Source organism: Sturnira hondurensis, unplaced genomic scaffold, assembly GCF_014824575.4.
Source record: "Sturnira hondurensis isolate 20B ecotype Veracruz unplaced genomic scaffold, ASM1482457v3 Scaffold0006437, whole genome shotgun sequence".
NCBI classification, from domain to species: domain Eukaryota; kingdom Metazoa; phylum Chordata; class Mammalia; order Chiroptera; family Phyllostomidae; genus Sturnira; species Sturnira hondurensis.
The window spans coordinates 1,551,869-1,575,614 of record NW_028079068.1 but is presented as its reverse complement, the minus strand read 5'-3'; the positions used below and the strand labels follow the sequence as shown (position 1 = coordinate 1,575,614).

Genomic DNA, 23,746 nt, shown 5'->3' with positions numbered 1-23,746 from the left:
TTGTTCCCCTTACAGACAGGAAGAATTTCAGCAGCAGAGACCAACCTTCCTTTTCTTTCCAGGCCCTTGTGCATACAAAGCTCCTCCAAGGTTAATGAAGGAAAGGAATAGCCAACAGATGGCCAGGCCCTGCTGGGTGAGGGCAGAGTGTCAGTAAATACCTCTGAAGTCTAACTCGTATTTGTGTTTTCCAGCCTGGAACTTGAGAATGGCTGCCTGGCTGTCAGACCCTGATGCACAGTATGCCTGGTAGGCCTTCTCCACATCGCTGCTGCTAACAGTAGTCGTGGGGTGCTCCGTGCCCTGCAATGTGAAAAACCGGATACTTCATGAAGACAAGAATCTACAATGGTGAAGACATATACTGGTGCTGTCCTTGCCACAAAGCAGACATACCCATGGTGGTACTGGCATCACGGGGGAGGCATGAAAAGAGCAGGGGTATGGCAGGAAAGGGAGGCACAGAATAGAAGCCAAGACAACTCCTCCCTAAAAGCTGCCTGGGAAAACAGGAGATTATAAATACGGGTGCTGCTAACCAAGATAACCACCGTGGGAGCAGTGGAGGAGAGGGCACTTGGTTACTCATAATGGACAACACAGTATTCAAATGAAGGTAAACATTAGCAATGAATTCTCAGATGCTGCTACACTGGACAGCCTGAGCAATGCTGCCTCTGCTGCATCTAGTCTTGTGCCCACCACCCTTTAATCAGAGGGCGGTCCTCCTTGTTTTCTTTTTTTGATCCCTCGGAGAGCTCTTCTATTTTTTTCAATTAACCATTTTCATCTCTCATCCTAATTGCAATTACCTACAAGACATCTAAGATTTTGAAATGGACAGAGTTTGAATTCTGGCCCCAAACCTGTTTTCTCTATAATCTTAGCAAGTTATTTTAACTTCTCTAAACCTCAATGATCTCAACTCTACAATAAGAGTAATAACAGTACTTAAATCATACATCATTACATAACAGTATCACACCATCAGCAAAAGGTTGGAAAATAATGAAAATAAGGCATGCAGGGCACACAGCACAGCACCCAGAACAAAAAGCAAAGGTACTGCAAAAGTGTCAGGTGGGTGTCAGGATACACAAGTCTGATCTTTGAAGAGGGATCTGGTCTGAAGAGAGATACAGAGTTCACTCAGTGTGGGCAGTACTGTCGGAAGAGTCGATGTAATCACCTGTGCAAACACACAATGGGGGTACCGGCTGGACCCTAGAAATCCCAACTTTCAACAAGGGGAGTAGAAAAGAAGCCCAAGAAGGACACACAGGAGAAGCAAGAACATCAGGAGACTGAGAAGGAAGTGTGCGGCACTCTGAGCAAAGTGCCATGGGATTTGGCAAACTAAGCCCTCTGCCCCTTGTCAGTGTCTATGGTTCAGTGAGGGCTGTCTGGTTGGGTCCCACCTCCTGAAGGCACTCCTGAATAGTGACCAGATGAACAGTAATGGGAACAGAAGTCAGATTCTGGAAAGTGGAAGAATAAATGGGGATCTTTCCTTCCAAGCAGATGGATGTGTTGTTCAGGTACCAAAGAGTCAGAGTAATTGTGGAGCTCCTGGATCAAAGCAGAGGAGATCATAGGAAAAGGGAAAATGGAAAAGGTGGACTGACATGAGAAGCTTGTTGAGAATAACCCAAAGAGGATTCAGGTCAGGGTAATGCACCCTGGAGCCTAACACTTCAGGAACGTCAAGTTTAACGCAGGAAACTTCAGTGGGCCAACAACAGTATTTCTTTCATACACAAGATTAGGTTATGGGTTTAATCGTGTCCCCTAATCCCTAGTACCTCAAAAACGTTACCTTATTTGGAAACAGGGTCATTGCAGATGTATTGGGTTGGCCAAAAAGTTTGGGATTTTTTTGCTGTAAGATGATTCTAGTAGTGCTTAGTTGTCTTTAACTTCATTTGAAACAATTTTGTTAGACTGCATTGTGACAGCTGTCATTATCAGTGCATTTTTTTAAAAAAGTATCAAAATTGGTGAATTTTTGTGTAGCCATTTTAATACTGAAGATGGAAAAAAATATCCAACATTTTCAATATATTATGCTTCATTATTTCAAGAAAGATAAAAACATAACTGAAAAGCAAAAAAGAAGATTTGTGTAGTATATGGAGAAGGCGCTGTGATGGATCAAATGTGTCAAAAGTGGTTTGTGAAGGTTTGTATTGGAGATTTCTTAATGGGCGATGCGCCACAGTCAGGAAGACCAGTTCAAGTTGACAGTGATCAAATCGAGACATTGAAAACAATCAATGTTATACCATGTGGGAGGATAGCCAATCTACTCAAAATATCCAAATCAATAACGTCACTGGTAAAAATGAAAAACGTGTCTTTTATTTTATGGGAAAAAAATATGGACTTTTTGGCCAACCCAATAATTAGTTAAGATGTGCCCCTAATTCAGCATGACTGATGTTCTTATAAGAGGAAGGCCATAGGAAGATCCACAGGGAGAACGCCGTGTGATGACAAAGGCAGACTGGAGGGATGCACCTACAAGCTAAGGAACACCCAAGTTTGCCAGCAGACCACCAGCCCTACAGGTTACTGAGGGAACATGGCCCTCCAGACACATTAATTTCAATTTCCAGCCTCCAGAAATCTAAGATAATAAATCACTGTTGTTCTAAGCCACCCAGTTTGTGGCACTCTGTCATGGCAGCTACAGGAAATTAACACGGTGGAGGCAATTTAGACCTGAAATTTGGGTTACATCCTGAGGTCAGGCAGAAAGAGCCTAGCTTTTCAGAGAATCAAGAGAAAACTATCTTGAACTGGCAATTAACAGAAAACTAAGAAAGAAATATAAATACGGGATGAGAACAGAAGTGCATGAGAAAGGAAGGGCTTGAATGGACAGGTCATCTTATGAGGTGGTCCCACTCACAGTACAAACGGACCACGTGGCTGAACATCACCGAGTCTTCATGTGTGCATCTGTCCCCACCAGCGCGTGGTGCTCCATCATCCCACAGTCATTCCCAGAGATCCTCACTGTTCTATCAAGGTTACACACTCTAACTATACTGCATTAAGGAGCAGTGGCATAGAAAAGGAGACTATCCTCAGCGTGGGCTGTTTGGAAGAGGAAGGCCCCTATTTCCCAAGTGACACCAGGTTTGGAGCTTGTTTCCCTCAGAGGGAGACAAATCTGCAAATGAAACAAGAAAGATGATCCCACTTGCTAAGTGTTTCTCATCCACAACGTGTCTTTCCATGCTGTCGCCAGATAAACTCAGTTCCTGGAGAGTGACCAATCCATCACCCACTTCTCCTCCTCAATGCCAGACACGGCCTCTCTCCTCCCGCTACTGGCCAAACCAAGAGTGATGCTAGAGAGACTACCTGACCAAATCCACCTGGAGAAGAGGTGAGTGAAATCCTAGGATGCTTGAAGAGGGGAGACAAGTGAGGACAAGGACGGATGTAAGAGCCAATGAGAACAGGCTGGTGCTTGAAGAAATGGAGGCAAAGAGTAAGGCTCAAGTCACAAGGCCACCACTGAGAATGACCACCTCCAATTGACCAACAGGCCTAAAGCAAGAATATCTCTGTCCTTCAACGAGCCAACACCTATTCCCAAGGACCTGTGAGGTGCAGGTACTATGCTTGACATGGCACAGAAGTGACAAAAGAGAGACAAAGCTCCCTGACCTCATGAAGCTCACATTACAATGTTTCAGATCATCTAAGTGAATCTGAGAATAAAAAACTAAAGCTTGAACATAGCGCTTCATGACCCCCCCAAAAGTACAAATGTCCACTGGACCACACACTCCAATTTCCATTTTGCAGAAACTATTCCTATAGAAATGGTGACCTCCCTATACTGTGTACCTCTACAGGTGACCAGGGGACTCCCATTAATCTGATCCATTCATGAAAATCTTCAAATAACTGACAGCAGCAGTTTTTTGAACCAGATTCCAAATCAATACCTCAAATAAACCCATTTTCTTATTCTCACCCACCTTCTATAAAGTTGCTACTATAGCCCTGGCTGGCATAGGTCAGTGGATTGAGCAAGGGCCTGAGAATCAGAGGGTTGCTGGTTCGATTCCCAGCCTAGGACACAAGGCCAGGTCCTTAGTGTGGGGCATGTGAGAGGCAACCACACACTGATGTTTCTATCCCTCTCTTTTTCCCTTCCCTTCCCCTCTCTCTAAAAACAAACAAAAATTTTAAAAAATAAAAAATAAAGTTGCTGCTACAGATAAGGTGGAAAGCCAGTTTTGAAAAGCCTTAAACTTTATCTGCAATCTTAAAACAAGCACTCCTGCACACACAGGCACTCAATCCAGAGTAATGTGCTCCACAGTAAGAAGTATCTTCCTACCCCCATTTAACAAAACCAATGAAGAAATGTGAGATCTTACTACAACTTTTAGTCTTTCTTATCTCATGAGCCAACAGACATTGAATTGTTCAAAGATGAAACCTCAGAAAAATGAATTCCAAATTAGCTATTTTTGCCACAATTCTCTCCAAAGCAGATGACTGAGGGTCTCTGGAGATCTTTGGCTTTCACCGATCCCCCAGAACAATCCTTGTGCCCATGTCTGGAAGGGCTCCTCCATATGGATCCTGAGGAAACACGTGCTCTCTTCCCACCACACTTACTTGTTTTCCATATTGCTGCCAAAAACCAAAGTCATCAAGCCAGTACCAAATCCACTCAGTGGTGAGGATGAAGTGTGGCGGTTTGGTGACTGAGGAGGCTGTGGAGAGGCGGCGGGCCTGAGCAATGCCAAATCTCATCAACTTAAAATGCAGATGCTCACTGTGAAAGTTACCACCCAAATCAGTACACAGGACCCTGCAAAAAAGCATGAGAGATACACTTAAAATTCCACCAGCCAAATGAACACAGGCCTCTTACTGTCTACCCATCTCTTCCAGACGCACGGCTGGTAGATGTGAAGAATGACATGACACGTACATTAAAAAAATGTTTCTAAGGCGGGAGAGAAGGACTGCTTTTTAAAATCCATTTTGCTATGCAAAAATAGTAAAACCAAGGTAATACAGAAAACTCATTATCATGACATTCCTTTCACTATATAGAAAATGCTGATTAAAAAATTTTAATACACTGCTGGGTTGGCAAGAAAGGGAAATCCATTCACCAGAATAAAAATACTTGATGTATGCTGAGTGTTTACTGTGTAAGTGCGGCCCTCTCGACACTGGGATTTCTAACTTCTAGTCTCCAGAACCATGACAGAATAAATTCCTGTTGCTCACCAAGTTGGTGGTAAACTGCTAAGGCAGTCCCAGGAAACTATTATACCTGCATATAGACCTACAGCTAACTTCTAAATCGAAGCAATAAAAGACAGAAAACAATGGAATAATCTTTAAAGAGCTTAAAGAAAACCCAATAAAACTATCTTTCAAGAACGAGAATGAAGATACTTTCAGACAAACACATTTGTCACTAGACTCATAGTAAGGCAACTTCACAGGCAAAGGCTAAAATTTCACAAATGATTACCTCTCACTTTTCTGAACTAATCAGTGAAGATACATACACATGATCAGTCCCAAAAGCAAGTAATTCAGAACTCACTTCTTACCATCACATCTTTCCCTCTCAACTTCTCCCCGAAAGGAGAAGACAGTGGGGGAACAGAGGCACCAAATCTCCAGTACAAAGACTAACTTCCAATTCCTAGCCCAGAGCTTTCCACACCCCCACCAGGCTGCTTACTTACTAAGTGTGTGAGTGTGTGAAAGCCACCAACACTAAACTGTGCTGTCTAAACGTCCCACACTACACACAAAAGCCCAGGCGCAAAGCAGACATAAATGATGTATTTCCTACCTCTCTTTATGGGGATTGCTATATGCCTCTTCAATAAGCTCCATTTTGTCCAAATCCTTCCACCTGCCTCCATCCAAGAATTGCCATCGATATGGCAAATGGAAATGAACTTTACAGCACTTATCTGAAATAAAAACACAAAGAAGACATTTTGGCATTAGACAGCATGATCTAGTAGTCCCATGGGTCTCAATGAGTGTGGTGCTGCATGCTGACCTAGGAACGTTATGGAAATTTGTGGAGGAGCCTTTTTTAGTACAGTCATATCTAAGCATTTAGAAATTAAAATATTATGTATTATATACATTTCACTTTTATGTCTCCCTTTTCAATAGGACATTACACTGATTTTTCAAACAATGTGTGTTAGCAGGTTCCATTATATATGTATTTATCTCATGATAGTAAAGAAACTGATCGTGAGAAGGTCAAAGGCTCCACCCCTGCAGGTGGCAGTCTGACTACGCATTACTGCTATTCACCTGGCAGGTGGACAGGGAGCAATCACACCAGAAACAGAGCCAGCTTTATCTCTTTCATCCCAACCCTGGATATATTTGACAGCAAGTGCGTCAGCAGCAAGTATGGTTCCAGCATACATTGATCGCTCTGGGTGCTAACATAACTCAGCCTCTCGTCAACACGCCCTCACACCCCTGAAGGTCTTTATACACGACACTGCTCTGTCCCTGCAGGTGTACACAGACTGAATGGCCCAGGTCTATGGGTTTCAGCCGACTGCTCCCCCTACACCTTCCCTGTGTTCTCCAGGGCCCAGCTTGCTCCTGGCACTTCAATATGCCCTGTCTTGGTTCATACAGAAATCTCAACAAGAATGCCCCCCACACCCTCTCTCTACCTTTCTATATGCTCTAGGAGGTTCTGGTACATCCATACAGAGGAATGTTAAGAATAAAAAGAGAAAGGAAAGAAAAGTAATGGAAGCCCTATCCACTCTGCTATGGACTTGCTTCTAAATTATTTGCTATTAGGTAGCAAGACACCTAACAAGGTACAGAATGACACTTCTGCGGTGGAAAAAAAAAGGGCGATATTTTGACTACATACAAATCTACGCACATATTATTCCTTGCAAGGGATAACTGGGTGGCCAGACAGTTATAAGGAAAGATTTCTGCTGTTTTTTTGCATCTTCTAAATTTTGAACCAAAGCATGCATTATGTACTCCAAGAAATTAAACTTCTGGTTAAGTGATAAAAAAGACCTAACAGTGTGCTTAGTGCACCTGTGTATGAAGGAAACAAGCTATGTATGTATATACACTTGTGCATATTTAAAATCTTTATGAAAGTATTATTAAAGGAAGTGGTAATAATGACTTTCAGAGAAGATCTAGGTACTGGGGAAAGAGATATGAGGGAGACATTTCTTAATGACTGTCCTTTGAACATTTTAAATTCATCTCTCAAAATAACAATGAAACTTGGCTCATTTGACACTTGAATTTAAATTAGTTGAAAATAATCTAAATTCTCTAAAATTTTAAGCACTCTTTCAAGTCTCAATACTACTCTTTCCCAGAGATTCTGTGGTGGTGGTGGAAGGGCCATGGAGGAAGGTGAGAAAGGCAGGCCTGGGGCCAGGCCATCCAGGTGGGAGAGAGCACCAGCTGAGAGGACGGAGACCAAGAAGAGAGACCCCAACCAAAGGAATCTCCTCCGAGTTCAGCAAGGCTGGATACAGCCACACTGGGGACTCAGGACATCCTGCCTTGTCCGGAGTTAGAGCCTCTTGAACTCCTAAGGGTGTGTACAAGAGTGATAATGAAGGGCTCAGCCTGTACAGATGAGGTCATAACTGTTGTCCAGAGGTTACAATCAAATAAAATGCCTGGTTTTCTTCTGAGGGGCAGTAAGGGAAATGATCCTCCATAATGACCCCTGCTCAGTTGCCACCTCGATACACCCAGCACAGGTGAGTCCTAGATGTTCTGAAGAAAGGCTCCCCCTTACAAAGGAACCTTCAGGGAAAGCGCACCACCCACTGCCTCCCAGGCTGATGCTTCACTGAGGAGGACATGGGGACCAAGAGAAGGCATTGTGGTCCAATGGCAAGTTCAAGCCTTTTGGTTCCTAATCGGAGCTGAGCGTGGAGCCATGGCTGCTCACAAGCCAGAAGGCGCCAGGAAAGGAGGGTGTGTGCAGGCCACCACAACCACAGTGGCTGGCAAGAGGTGAGTCCCTGCTCAATGATGGAGGCATGAAGTCCCTTCTCTGGCACGTCTGCCCCGGTCCTCCTGTCCCCTTTCTCAGTTTCCTTCCCTTCTGCTAATATTCCCCACCTCGTTGTGGCATTCCAGAGTCTAGGCTTTCTAGAAGGTGAGCCACAGAAATGAAATCAATTTAGCAAAGTAACCATATCTACATTCCCCTTCTCCCTAAGGCCCTTGAAATGACAGGCCACAAAGAAAACAAATACAAAAGCACTAGAAGACTATAAACTGTCCCATAAAAAGCCTGGATTTTACAGAATCAAACTGATAGAGGAAAAGGAGAGAGAGAAGCACATGCAAAGTACGAGGAAGAGAGCTACTGCAGAAGTGGAAAGGGCTCAGGGGTTTCCAAACTCAAAGTTCAATGTAACAAGGAGCAGAAGACATCCAGGCTGTGGCAGTGGGAGTCACTGGGACCCACTAGAGCAGGCACTCCCTCGGCGCCTTGCTTGCGCTCAGCAACCTTGTTATTTGTTCCATGGAACGTGTGAGTACAGATACAAGGGCTGCAGAGAGAGCCATCAAAGTCCCCAGTCCTACAATGCACCCTAGCAGCCCACTCACCAAGCAAGATGTGCTGCCTCATCCCCATTAAGCCTGGCATCAGAATCAGCACCCAGTACAGGCACAGAGATTCTCAGTACCAACATGAGCCAAAAACCAAGAGTCACCCATCGCCCTGACCAGGTGCCTCTATAGGTTGGAGTGTCTTCCCATACACCAAAAGGTCGTGAGTCTGATCCCTGGTCAGGAAACATAGCTAGGTCACAGGTTTGATACCTGGTCAAGGCATGAGGGAGACGCAAGCAATCTGTTTCTCTCTCACACTGATGATTCTCTCCCCTCCCCTTCCTCTCCCCCAAATCAGTAACTATATCTTCAGGTGAGAATTTAAAAAAAAGGTCACCCATGACAGAAGGAAAAATTACATACAGGCAGCTAACAGAAAATATCTAATAAATATCTAATAATAATTATTAGAGAAAACTGATCAAGAATAACAGACCTAAATATAAAAGAAGAACCTATATAACTTTTCTTTTAAAAAAGGCCCTGGCTGGTGTGGCTCAGTGGATTGATGGTGGCCTGAGAACCAAAGGGTTGCTGGTTCAATTCCCAATCAGAGCACATGCCTGGGTCACAGGCCAACTCCTCAGTGAGGGGCATGCAAAAGGCAACCACACATTGATGTTTTTTTCCCTCTCTTTCCCCCTCCCTTCCCCTCTCTCTACAAAATAAATAAATAAAATGTTTTGTAAAAAAGTAGGAGAAACACTTTTTGTGGGCTTGAAATAGGCAAAAATCTTAAGGTACAAAAAACACAAACCATTAAAAAATATTAAAATGACTTATTATATTAAATTTTATATTTTTCAAAAAACACAATAAAGAAAATGAACATGGAAGGACAGACTGAAAGGATACATTCTCAGTATCTTTATCTGACGATAACCTGTATAAATATTCAACTCTTTCAAGTCAATGAGATCAAACCCTCCAAAATGGGGAAAATCGTATAAATCACAGAAGTCACAAAACATCACATACTGTATGATTCCATTTATATGAAACATCCAGAAAAATTCAAACAAATATAATGTAAATCTATAGTTGCCAGGAGCTGGGAAGGGAGGGAAGAAAGGGAGTGACTGCTAATGGTTACAGGGTTTCTTCGGAGGTAATGAAATATTTTAATTGACTAAATATATTGACTATGATAATGGTTGTACAATTATTTACTACACTAAAAACTATTAAATAGGTGAACTGTATTGGTATGCAAATTATGCTCAATAACTCAATAAAACTATGATATAAAAACAAGCAAAAGATTTAGAGATTCTTAACAGAAGACATACAAATAGCCAATAAGCATATGAAAATGTTAAATACCATTAATCATCAGGGAAATGAAAATTAAAACTACACTGAGCTATTACTACTCACTTATTAGAATGGCTAAAATTTAAGTGGCTGACAATACCAAGTGCTGACAAAGATGCAGAACAACTGAAATGCTCATACATTGCTGGTGGGGAGATCGAATAGTATATCTACTTTGCAAGACAGTTTGGCAGTGTTTTATAAAGTTAAACACACATTTATGACATGATCCAGTAATTCCACTTGCAGGTCTTTACCAAAGAAAGCAGAAACATATAGCCACACAAAAACTTGTAATGAAAATTTATAAAAGCTTTACTTGTCAAAAGCCAAAAACTGGAAACAACCCAAATGTTCATCAATATCTGAAAGGGTAAACAAATTGCAGTCAATCCATGCAATGAAATGCTACTCAACAATGAAAGAAATGAACTATAAATATTCCAGCATGAACAAACCTCAAAAAAAATGTTGAGTGACAGAAGATGGTATAGGAGAATACATGCTATATGATTCTATTTATATGAAATTCTAGAAAAGGCAAATTTAACCTACCACAACAAAAAGTAGATCAGGAATTTCCTGGGGTCAGTAAACTGGGGGGTGAGAATTAACCGTAAAGAGGCATAAAGGAATGGTTCCATACCTAGATTACAGTGATGGCTACATGGGCATACATATCTACCCAAACTCAAGAGTGTACATATAAAATGGGTATATTTTATTGTGTGTGCAAATTAGACCTCAGTGTTGACTTTTAAAACATACATATATGTGTATGTATGGCACATACTCCTTGACTTGGCATTCCAGTTCCAGGAATCTATCTGTGGAAATGCACATGTGTACTCAGACGTTCAATGGAACATCACTCTAATCGAATACCACACAACTGTTTTTAAAAACAAGGTGAAATTACACATACTAATTAACATGGAAAAAACCTCCAAGACACAATGTTAAGTGAAGGAAGCCCATTAAATAATACGTGTCACATGTTCCCTTCTGTTGAAAAATATGCAAACAAGTATTGTGACCACACAGCATGTGTTTACACCTTTGGGGAAGGCTGAAGGAGGACTTCAGACTTTACTCTGTTTTATTAGACTCTTTGACAAAGTCAAAGTATTCATGAACTGCCTGGGTAGTTTATAAGACCAAAAATGAAACAAGAAGTTGTGGTGGCTGTGTTTTAAGAGGAGTCACAGATTTTGAGAAGGAATCATTCTTCAGTCAAAGCCAAGGACAGCAGTGAAAAGAAAACAAAGGTTTAGCAAAAATATAAACACAGACACAGAGACAAGAATTGCTGCTTCTGATAAAACAGGGACTGTAAAGAGAAAATCCCAACTTAAACAACTGTCCCCTAAGTGTGAATATGGGTACCTCCTGCTCAGGAAGGGCCTTCCCGGTGTCTAAGGCATCTCTAAGTCCACCGCCACCCTTTCAAAGGACACTGATCTCTGTTCCCACTCAACTGGGAATCTGGGTCTCATGAATACCTGTAACCTCATGCTAAAGCTGACTAAGGATTCACTCGCTGCATAAACCAAACAGTTAAAGCCCCTAAAATTCAGCTACAGTCTGATTTTTAGAAACTCAAATAATTCCTTCCATCCCCAACTCCCCAATAAAATTGCTTCAGAACTGGTGTGGCCAAACGCCACACCAGCTCATGATTAAGAAGGCCTACCTTCTCTGGATGAGAAGAGAACTTTATGGGTGGCCTCAGAGCCAAGCTCCAGGAATGAGAAGCAGTTATTCTACCCATATGTGGATCAAGGAGTTTCCTGTGACTTACCTCGAAAGCCACAACTTTTCCAGATATGAAACAAGCAGATCTGATCATTTTCTTCTTGGTTAGTAATGGATGAGGACACAGAACCTGAACTGTCTCTTCTCTCTATAAAGAAACACCACAAAGATGTATCAGCTTCCATGGAAGCTTCATTTATGAGGTTGGAGTAGTTCAAGGCACAAAGAAGAGAAATTCCTCCTCCTGTAAAGAGGATCCACTCATCTCTCTACACAAGAAAAGTAGGCAAACAATCCACAAAATCCTTTAATGCTTGGGATGAAAGACTCCCACATACAGGTGGGCCCTCTGCTTTTTAGGAGCCAGGGAGTTCAAGGCCAAATATAAGATGCCAATGGGAGCTCTTTTCTCAGCTCTGGCTGTGCACTCAATTCACTAGGAGACCCGTTTAAAAACAGACATGCCCAGCTCTGCCCCAGACTGACTCAATCAAAACCTCCAGAGGTAGAACCTGGGAAAAACTACAATCACAAACAGTGAGATAAGCTTAAGACTTCATCTGTATCTAAGGCAGTGATGACATCAGACAGCAAGTGGAAGGCTGTATTTTGTAAACTGCATTTAATTCTAATAGCAAATACTTCTTAATGAACTATCAGAATCAGGTATACATACCAAGGAAAAAGCAATAAATGGAAAACTTCTTAAAATAAAATTTCAATTCATTTTAGGTTAATTATAATAATCTTCTATAAAAAGGGCATGTAAGTGATTTCAAAGTTTACTAGTAGCACTACAATGAGCCTTTACCTAATAGTTACTCTTAATACTCCCCAGTTACGACAATTTAAGCAAGCATATAGCAAACCATCTCTGCTTACCATCACCTGTCATTTTGTTGTTTGTCTTCCCTTTTCTTTTCATGGGCCCGCCAGACATCCACAGGTTGGGCCTCAAATCTTATACCTGTGGTGTCCTGGAGGTCACCTTCCTCTGTCCCCAACCCTTGCTAACAAGGCCATAATCCAACTGAACTCTTTGAGATCTACTTAAAGCAAAACCTAACCACTTCTAGGCTTCATAGTATTGAAAGAAACTAGCCAAAATTAATCAAAGAAAATGTAAAAAAAAACCCATGTATCAAGGATAATTGTTAAATATAAAAATCAAGTTAGATTAGTGTGATTAGTTTCTCTCTAGGGAGTGCCGACACCCAATATTTTACAGAGGGAGTCTATTAAAAATTGAACAGCTAACAAGTGGGTCTGACTGTGCATCCCTCAGGGGAGCTGCGTCTCATAGTCACCAAGACCTAACCAGGGCCCAGGACAGTGACTAGCACACAGCAAGCACTGAAATTTGTTCAATGAGACAATGGAGAACCAGAATGACCACCCAACAGCCAATGATGTGAAATGCGAGGGGCACCAATGCATCACAGCCTCTGTTATGTCATTTCCCACACAACAGGGACTCAAGAAATACTTACAGAAGCCATCTCTGCTAGGAATTCCCTCATGTGCCTGTCACTAAGCCTGACATTCATTTAAAAAATAATTATTATTATCCCAGCATGCTCACTCTTTCAACAAATGCCTAAGTGTCTACTGTGAGCTGGGCACTGCCCAGGTGCCAAAGATGAGCAGTGAACAAAGCAATTTTACAATAACTAAAAAAAATTCATTTATATCAAGAAGAGGGCCAACATTAAACTATGCTTTGTTCACTCATTTAAAAATCAAAATAGAATGCAATACAAAGGACACCCCTAGGTTGTGAAGCAGGGCATTCTTAGCTTTGGGGTCCTACGTTGAAAGGCAAGCTCTGCAGGGGGCAGAGGGATGGCTACACAGAGACGCAGTCTCCCGTCTCAGTGCAGATCAGACCCAATAGGAATTATTCCCTGTCAATACCAACTGGCATTTTTCTAGATTGTCTTGATTGTTTACGGCCATTTCAACTCATCTCTTCACAACCCCCACTAGCTAGAAAGGGATCACTAATAGCATTTTAGTAAACAAAGCACAGACTTCTCCAAAGTCACACATTCCATTTAATAGCCAGCTGGAATCCAGGAGCCCCAGCCCAGGCCCTTACCAGAAGTCCTCTGTGGGCCGGGGGCAGAGCTCCTATTCTTGATGTCATGAGCATTTCTATAAATGGAAGGCAGCCTGTGCACCAGCTCTGCGCTCATACCGAACTTCTGCAGTTTTTCCAGATTCTCAGAATTAGAGAGATTATGAGATCTCTTACAGCCTGTGCCAAATTTGCATTCACTCTGTAAAAAATACTGGCAGACATGGAGTTTGATACATTTCTTCTGAAAGGAACAAGAGCCGTGGGGTCCATCTCCTTTGTTGTAGTGAAGGCAGATCTGTTGACAGAGGAAAGAGCAGTTTAGAAGACCTCGCATGACACCATCTCCCTGACCAGTCTACTGGTTGGAAGACCTAGCCACTGCCATGATTCCGTCACCCACATAAACCTCACAGCCATGAGAATATCCCTCACTCTAGAGGGATGACTGTTAACATATGCACTTGGCTAACTAAAATGGAAACTGAGTGGACAGCAAACTGCTCAGAACAAGCACTACCACTGGGAAAATCCAAAAAACTTGAAGCTGATCAGAGCTGCTCCTTCACAGGAGACATTTTAATGTAAATCGCATAACAACTCCTAACAACCTTTACACTCTACCTATACCCTTTCCCCCAGGTCCACCAGCTCTCCCCTACTCAGGCCCCAGTTTCTCCCAACTCTCTGTTCTACAATTCAGGGTCAAAGAGGCTCTGAGTGTTTAAAGTATCTTAGAGAAGGCCACACAGAGCCCTTTATTTCTTAAGGGAGCAAACAGACTCAGCAACAGTAACCAGCTTATCCTAGGTCACAGAGCAATCTACCACATCTGGCACACACAATGGCTTTTGAACTGTGTTGTTGGCAACTCAAACTTGAATTTGAATCAGCTGCTCCTTCTGAATTCCTGGAGATGCAAACCGGGCCAGAGACCACTAAGGGCCCACCCACACAATTCACAGCTATTACAGTGAGCAAGATTCAGCAGGAACCTATGGATGGAACCCCCAAAGGGAAAGGGCAGAGAAGGCTGCACCCTAACCTTGATTCTGCCACTTTACAAGCTTCTTTGGGCAAGCCACTCACGAGCTCTGAGATTCAGTTTTTCAATCCATAGAATGAGATAATCCTACCTACATTGATGGGCTACTGTGAGGATCAAACGGTAAATACATGAAGTGGCTGATATAATGCCTGGAACACAGTGGGTACTCAATTCATGGTAGTGGCCTCCAACTGGTCATCTGGTAAGGGGACTGGCCTGATAGAAGTCCTGGCACAAATGCCACACTGGGTCCAAATTTATGGTCTCAGCTCCCATTTGCTGGCACTGTGTTCTGAACCAACCTGTACACCCAAGCACACAGAGTCTACACACTCCAGACCGGTCACCTTCTGATTCATTTTTCACACCACTGACAAGAGGATGTCTCCAAAACATGAATGCCCACTCTGCAAGCACAAACCTCCGCCAACCCCTGCCCACTCCTTCCCTGTGACATAGAAAGCTGCATGAATGAGGCTCTGCCCATCCATTTCTTTTTCTCCCCTCCCATTTCTTTTTCTCCCCTCTCCAACCCTAAATCCAGGTTGTGCTGATCTACATGCTGTCTCTTGCCCGTGCCAAGCTTCCTCCTCTGTCTCCCTCTTTCCAGACCTTCATCCTTCAATCATCCTTCAGCACCCAGTGCAGGCACCATCTACTCCAGGGCACTTTCCCCGGCACCCAAACTGTGCCCTGAAGACCTGGGCACTGACTTCTTTAGAGCATCAAAAACAGCACTTCATAATTATCTGCTAACTTGTCTGTCTGACCCAGGAAACACACCTCCTAGAAGGGCAGAAGGGGGTCTTTTATCTTCTATCACCAGTGCCTGACCCAGAGGATATTCAATAAACGTCAGCTGAATTAAATAGATATTAATTTTCAAAAGGCAAAAGAAAATAGTTAATGCCTATTAAATGCTAATCACTATGCTATGTAGCACCTTTTTTCAAATGGATGATTTTAACTGAACAACATGGAAGCATTTTCGTTAAAATATGCCAATCTCATTTCTGTTGCCTCATTGCAGGAATGGTGTCAGAGCATCCCATATAACCTGGCTGGCCACAGGAAGGCACTGCTCAGATGTGCTGCAAGGCATAACTAACTCAGAGCCCAGCTACTACTCTCCGAAGCCACTACCTGTTCACAAAGGCCACACTCCTGCGAGATGCTCTCAGCCAACAGTAGAGCATGCCATTCTGGGGAGGCACAGACCACTTCCAACAGCAAAGTCTTTAGCTTAGAACTGCCTGTTGGCCAGGCAGAAGCTTTCTTGGAAATGAGTTATAATCAGGGTATCTCTCTGACCAGTCCCCTTCCTTCCCCCTCTCCTGCCACAGATGTCAGACCTACATCACTGCCTGAAGGCTCACCCCAACTACTTCTGCTCACCCTCTAATCCCATCCTGGTGTCTGCTTCTAGGAGGACCCAAAGTCTTACATAACCACTGCAGTGAGCTTTGAAACATGTGGTTACCCTGAAGGCAACGTAAGAATTCATATCAACTAAAGTTCAAAATCCTGGGTGCAACTGAATTAGTAAGGAGCATATCACCTGCAGGTCAGCAGCCCGAGAAAGCTTCTCCACAGACCCAACTGGGTCCAGTGATAACCTGCATGGTTCTAAGTCCTGCTAGACAGGGAGGGCTGGCTGGAGTCCCTCATCTTCTCAGCTCTGTAAATAACGTTTTGCTGCAGCCACTGGCCAAAAAGACTCCCCCAACCTCATAGAAGCCTCAGAAAGGAAACACAAACCCAACTGATACAGAAGGGAAGCAGGCTTCAAGGGCAAGGTTAGCCCAAGGTCACAGAGTCGGGGATTCCCCTCCAGGAAGATCCCAGTGGTCAAGATGAAGGCCTTGGCTTCTCTTCTACCATAATATTTCCTATCTTCCAACTTTCTGGCCTCTCTCAGTTCCTTGCTCACACACCTACCCAGTCCTGGAACTTACCTCTGGCAAAAGCCAGGGATCATTCTGAAACAAAAGCTGGCAGAGCTCACTGTAGCTGAGGTGGTCAACACCGTGAGTTTTCAGCACACTCATGTTGTGGTCCGTTGTCAAGCTGTGATTGTTCTTACACTTCTCCCTATAGAGGAGCACACAGCTGGTGTCACAGATGAACTGTCTCTCCACAAAATTCTTATGTTGAAGTCCTAACCCCCAACACCTTAGAAGTAATCGTATTTGGAGACGAAGTCTTTAGAGTGGTTATAAAGTTAAAAAGAGGAGATACAGCCCTGGCTGGTGTAGCTCAGTGGATTGAGCGCGGGCCTGCGAACCAGACGATCGCGGTTCGATTCCCAGTCAGGGCACATGCCTGGGTTGCAGGCCGGTTCCCTACAGGCCAACTCCCAGCAGGGGACACACAAAAGGCAACCATACATTGATGTTTCTCTCCCTCTCTCCTTCCCCTCTAAAGATAAATAAATAAATAAAATATTAAAAAAAAAAAAAAAAGAGGAGATACAGAAGGGGGACTTGTAAAAAGGGATTAAGACACAGACTCTCACAAAGGGAAGACAATGTGAGGATATAGGGAAAAGGTGGTAAGCCACCTTCTCTTCACATATAAGCCAAGAAGAGAGGCCTCAGAAGAAAGCAACCCTTTATGTCTAACTTCTAGCCTCCAGAATTATGAGAAAATAAGCTTCTAGTCATTTAAACCCCCCCAATCTGTGGTCACTTGTTATGGCAGCATAATCAAACTAATACAGCTGGTAAAAATCAGTCTTTAAGATAATTTTACAAGAACATTTTTCTCCAATGGGTCCACTGTTTAAAGCTATGGGAAAAAAACCAGCACGTCTATGCAACAATTAAACATAAAGCTTATTTACGAAGAAAGAGATAGTTATGTATGAATTCTAAAACCCAGAACAGCACCTCTCAGCAAGAATCTGACGAGAATACAGGGCCATTTTCTGAAGAAGAGTCATAGCATACCAGTCACTGGACACTTAAAAACAGTGGCTAAATAAATAAATGAGTGTGGATGCCTTATGGCAGGGGTCCCACCTCTGGGTAGTGGACCAGTACCTACTGGGCCTGTTAGGAACCTAGGAACCCAACTACACAGAAGGAGGCGAGCTTGAACATAATGCATTTGAATGATTCCAGAGCCATCCCCCAAGCCCCAGGACCACAGAAAAACTGTCTTCCATGAAACAGGCCCCTGGTGCCAAAAAGGTTGGGGACCACTGCCTTGTGTTTATACGTGCTTACACACACACGCACACACACACCCCTGAGGCCCAGCCCTTTCTCCTCCCTCCTCCATGTTTTCGATCAACAAGCCCTTACTAAACCCTCATTGTGAGTCAGGCACTGGCACCTCGCCCCAGTGATCCACACTTGAACTGACTGCCCAGGGCAACATAATCCGGAAGAGTCAGGCTAATGCCCAACTCAAGCACTGCTGTAACTCATACATCATGCTTATCATAAGCATCTCAAAAGAAAACTGAACCCTGATCAAGTCCCTGAAACCTCTGCCATCTCAGTAAAAGGCAACTTCCCTCTTCTACGGTGTAAGTCAAAAACTTTGGCATCATCCTGATTTCTCACCTTCTCTCATCTAGTGGAGGTTAATGACATGAAGATGACTGTAAAGTGGAGTAGGAAGTACAAGGTCAGCTGTGTTCAGAATATATCAGTGTGGACAGGAGGGGCACCTGAGCCTGACAAAAGTTGGGAAGCAAATAAGAGAGGGCCTGAGCCAAATTATTAGCACTGAGGAGGATCCAGGCAAGGAGAGAAGGGAAGAACATTCTAGGCAGAGGAGCTAATAAGCAACGCTGCCAGAGCCAAATCTATCTGGTCATTATAACAACAGCTATTAAAACTTCTTGGGCATTTACAATGAACCAGGGATTGCACAAATATTTTATGAATTAATTTAGTCCTCGAAAACTCTATGAGGTAGGTGGTATTATTATCCCCATTTTGCAGGTGATGAAACTGAGGCTCAGATATAAAGTTAACTTGCCCAAGATCACCCAGCTAGCAAGGAGTAAAGGCAGGGTTGGAAAAGGTAGCCTTATTTATGGGCTTAATCACAATGCTTACTGCCCTGAAGCTCAAGATGGAAATCAGGGACCCTCCCCAGATGTCACCAATGAGCAAAAGCAGCAGTGAGGACCTATTTCTGAAAAAGTTGACCTGTAGTTCAGGAAGACCATTAGAGTTGCAGAGAAAGCATAGAAAATAAAACCAATCACATACACTCTGCCTACATAACTCCAACAGTCTGAGAAGGTGCGCACAAGAAACTCTTGTGAGAAAAAAAGAGAAAGGTGAAGAATAAAGATGTGGAGTCTAATGAACAAAATAATCTAAAAAAATAGAAACAGAAGCACGGATACACAGAACAGACTAACAGCTCTCAGAGAGGAGAGGCAAGCATTGGGGGCTGGGTGAAAAAGGTGAAGGGATTAAGCAAAAAAAAAAAAAACAAACCTACCCCACAGAGACACAGACTATAGTATGGTGAGTATCAGAGGAAATGGGGGTGGGGTGGGGGAGGTAGAAAAGGGCAAAGGGGAGATAAATGGGGGCAGAAAGAGACTCTACTTTGGACAGTGAGTGCACGATGAGTGCACATGCAGTACGCAGGTGCTCTGTTATTGAGTTTCACACTTGAAACCTGCATGGTTTTATTAACCATTGTCACCCCAATAAATTCAGTAAAAAAGAAAAAAAAAACTTGGAATCATCCAGGCCAGTAATACCAGGTGTCCAGATTTCCAGAGAAGTAAAATTTAACACCAAATTTTGGGAAGTAGCCTAAAAAGAGGGCTGCCCCCTTTATCTTACCAAATACAGACATCAGCATTAGCAAGATCCACCAATTATCCCCATAATTCGATCATCCACCCACCATTTATTGTGTCTGCCTTCCTCTTCAGCTATGGCTCCTCATTCTGCCCTGAGGAGCCTGTTCCCCACCAGTCTCTGAAAGCCCAATTTCCTCAGGGTTCCACCCTCAGACCCCACCTCAGATCTGACCCACTTCTAAAGCCACAGCCTATACCACCCAACAACTCCCTAACCAGGCAGTCAGGGCTCTCTCCCTGGCTGTCCCCTCGAGAGTCAGACCTGTGGGCACACTTCCAAACAAAATCCTCTCCTGCTGGCTCAGCTGACAGTAAGAAAGGAAACTAAGAGTCCTCTCTCAGTCAGCAACTAGAAAACTGAGTCAGCACCTCTCTCATATCGTCACTACACTCTCACCAACTTCCCAGCTCTCCAAATTTTTCACACATTCATCTCTTCTTCTTAGGGCCTTTCTTGGGCCTTGGAATATTCTAATCTAGGTATTTCTGGGCAGCTGCTTCCAGGTGGACATTTCCCAGCCCCACCTCCCCATCTAGGTGGTCCAGAGGATGTAGGTGGGAGAATATCTACCACTTCTAGATCTGGCCCATAAAAACCTCTCTCCAGCCCTCTACTGTCCATCTCCTCCACCTGCTTCCTGGAACTGGCTACCCAGAACAGCCTTAAGATCCATAGATTGAGGAGGGCAGAATCTAGGTCAGCTAGCCTGTGTTCCCAAATGACTGCTCGGATCAAGAACCCTACCTCATGCTATCTGACCTGACATGAGCAAGAAATGTCTACTGTGGTAAGCTAAAAAAAAAAAAAGAGGGAAGAGAAAAAAGAGGAATTCTTTTAGATGACTGGGCTAATTCCTAACAGGTCTCTGTCACATACTCTTATAAACAAGCATCCACATCAAGATGCAGACCTGATGGCTCCTCCCTCCTGCCATTTCACAGGTTCCTCTCACTCTCAGGGGAGGTCCAAACTCTTTAGCCCAAAACTAGTCCACCCATCTCACTGAGCACCTGCTGTATACAGAGTGGTAGACTACCTGCCAGGGCCAAAAAGGGGAACCTCCGCCTTCAGTTTCCTTCAGTTTCCGTTCTGCTGCGGGGATAGGGTAAGGGGCATGTTGGTATGAGAAAAGAAACCAGAACAGTGTGGTGGAGACAAAGAAAAGGACTCAAAAAGTAAAGTGATATTGCAGCCGAGGCCAGAAGGATTTACGGGGCAAACCAGGAACCGCATTCCAGGCAGAGCAAAGGCCACCAGGTGTGCAAGGGCTGGGAGTATTCCAAAAACCAAAGGGTGCCCTGGAAGGACAGGGCTGGACATTGGCCACAGCCAGGTCCCCAGGGACTGCAAGGACGACTGTGTGGAGCTTGCATTTTACTACAAATGCCACTGAAGCCTCATCAGCTGTGGGGCTGAGGGAGCCGCCAGTGGCGGTGGTGTGGCCCTCAAAGCTCTAGAAACAGCCAACGTTGTGAGGCAGGAGACAGCCCGGGGAGAACTCCGAGACTGCATCGCTGTTACTGGCCAGCTTAGCATCCGGGTTCCCAGGAAGCACCTTATACCACTTAGATAGAATGAATAGTAAACCTCGGCAGGGAGGAGGAGGGAGACAGGTCTGACACGCTAACTCAGCAGTTCTGAGCCTGGCTTGATAATACTGCCAAGTGTCCAACGTCACAAGAAACACTATGTTAGCAAGAAAGGAGGGAAATCCTTGAAATTCTACATAGTGTTTCCACTATCTGGAAAGAAGGCCTTGAAACTGTTTTCATCCCAGGGCCTGAAATGTGGGAGGGGGTCCGCGGTGCCCAGAGAAGCCCATAAAAACAAGTCTGGGTAATTGTCTGCCTCTGGTCACACTATCTGTTTTAAGAGGAAGTCCCTGATGCTTACAGAAAGAGCCCCTAAATAACTTTGGAAAGAGGCCCAATTTTAATTAACTGCCTCCTGTCACCTATTCGTTTTACAACAAGATGAAGAAATGGAATCTGGAGCAAGATAAGGATTCTGGTTATCAGACCCGCCCCCCCGCCCCCGCACACCTAAGTTTGGACAGTCACGTCTCCTAGGAAAGCTGGCACCACCTTTACTCCTTAATCAATAAGTAACTTTTTTTCCTCCTATCCCACCAACTACGTAAGACCTCAGAACAAAGGACTTGCATGCTCTCTCGCGCGCTCTCTCCCCACCCCACCGGGGCTCGGGGGGCTCGGGGGGCTCGGGGCTCTCGTGGCGCTCTGGCCACCGGGCCTCAGGCCACCCAGGAGCTGGCCACCCTGGTCTTCAGCCGCTCTTACTTTTGCCGCCCTGCTCTGCCCTGAAACTCTGCCTTTCACCCCCCCACTCTACCTAGTTCCGTTCCCTTCTGGGAAGACGGATCGCTAGTAAACTGGTCACACGCTAACAGATTCGCCCATCTGCAAGTCTTTACAGGCGTCAGCAGGTCTCTCCCGTCAACAGTTGGGGAGGCCAGAGGCCAAAGGCGGCCTATTTCTTCAGAAGGGTCCTCCCTTCCCGACCCCACTCCCTCGGCGCCCACCCGACCCTCCCCCGTCCCGCCGCTGCGCCCCCCGCCCCGCTCCCCGCGCGCTCGACCCCGCCCCCCAGTCGCTCAGAAGGCAGGAGCCCGGAGGGCTCGGTTCCACCGCGTCCCTCCCTCACACGCTGCCGGGTATTCAGTGGGTGCTCAATAAATGTTCGCTGAGAGGAAATAAGGGGGAAGGGTCGCCCAATCGCCTCCCCAAACTTCAAGGACGCAAAGCGGGCCGGGAGGCGAGGAGCCCGGGGTCCCGTCCCACCCGACACCCGGACCCGCCGTCGGGCCGCGCGGCGCCTTACCCGGTCTTGAGGAACTTGCAGGCCCCCAGGACCATGAACTTGCAGAAGTGCAGCTCCCCGCAGAGCCCCAGGCAGGTGGGCTTGAGGCCCTGGTGGCCGCGACACAGGCGCAGCGCCGAGACGGCCAGCACCACCCGCTCGGAGCCCGAGGAGGCGGCCGCGCCCCTCGCCCGCGTCGCCACCGCGAAGCGCCGGCCCTCCCGCAGCAGCCGCTCCAGCTTGTCGGCGCCGAAGCCGTCTCGCAGGCGGCGCCGCAGCTCCTCCACCTCCAAGGCGCCCCCGGCCGCGCACAGCACCTGGGTCACCTCGGCGATGGCGGCGGTCAGGGCCATGGCCGAGGCTGCGGCGGCCGCGATGGGGTCGCACTGCCCGTCGGAGCGGCCGCTGGCCGGGCGGATACCGAAGGGTGGAGGCGCCAGCGGGAAATGAAACCGAAAGCCGCCGGGGCCCGGAGGAAAAGAGAACCCCTGCTGGCTCGCCACGCCCACGGGCCCGCAGCTGAGCGGGGCCCGGCGCCTTCCGGCCTCCGCGCCCCCGGCTGAGGCGGCCGCCCAGCTGGACCAAGAAATCATCCTCTCCGTCGGAAAGTCGCAGGCGACGTGACCGCGCGCCGGTTCGCGGGTCCCTCGGAGCGGCTGTCGGGACGCCGAGAGGAAACGCGCCTCACGACGCCCTTCACCTCGAAGCCGCGGGGACGACGCCCGGGAGCTCGCGTGGCCACCTCTCCGGAGGCCGGCGCGTGCGGGAATCCCGCTGCCGCCCGCTCCGCAGCTTCCGCGTCCCCCGCGGCGGTCGAACAGGCGGTGACGCCCCCCTGGGAAGCCGGCCGAAACCGGCTCCGACGTCCACCTGCGCCGCCGACGCCGTGCGTCGGCCGGACCGCGACCCTGGGCCGCGGCGCCGCAGACGAGGATCACTCCGAGACGCCCGGGGAACTGAAGCGCGCGCGACCTTCGCCTGGGTTTCGGCGGCGAAGCCCTCATTTTAGACACAAAAGAGTGTAGTCTTTTAAAAAAAAAAAATCAGTCCGCGTCCCCACACTCTTGCTGGGTAAAGAGTGTATCGAGGTGATCAGCCATTCCGAGGACAGGGAAACGGTGCGGATGGAAGAGACTTTTCGGAGCCGAAGAATGGCTGTTCACATTTTCCGCGTGCGTGACCTTTGACCCAGCCCCTTCCTCAGAGAATCATCTAGAACTAAAAGGAACAGTACCGAAGTTATGT

The 23,746-nt window shown here is 45.8% G+C and overlaps 1 protein-coding gene across 1 annotated transcript in view; it reads right to left on the bottom strand.

The window, feature by feature from the left end:
- Positions 1-23,520, bottom strand: part of PARP12 (poly(ADP-ribose) polymerase family member 12) — a 35,003-nt gene extending 11,483 nt beyond the window's left edge. The window contains exons 1-7 of the mRNA XM_037049076.1: positions 22,523-23,520; positions 16,802-16,937; positions 13,820-14,096; positions 11,768-11,869; positions 5,849-5,972; positions 4,645-4,840; positions 162-303 (exon numbers count right to left, since the gene is read on the bottom strand). Coding sequence (XP_036904971.1) covers positions 162-303; positions 4,645-4,840; positions 5,849-5,972; positions 11,768-11,869; positions 13,820-14,096; positions 16,802-16,937; positions 22,523-23,505 — 1,960 coding nt within the window. The 5' untranslated portion in view covers positions 23,506-23,520. The remainder of the gene's footprint in view (positions 1-161; positions 304-4,644; positions 4,841-5,848; positions 5,973-11,767; positions 11,870-13,819; positions 14,097-16,801; positions 16,938-22,522) is intronic.
- Positions 23,521-23,746: the final 226 nt, after the last annotated feature.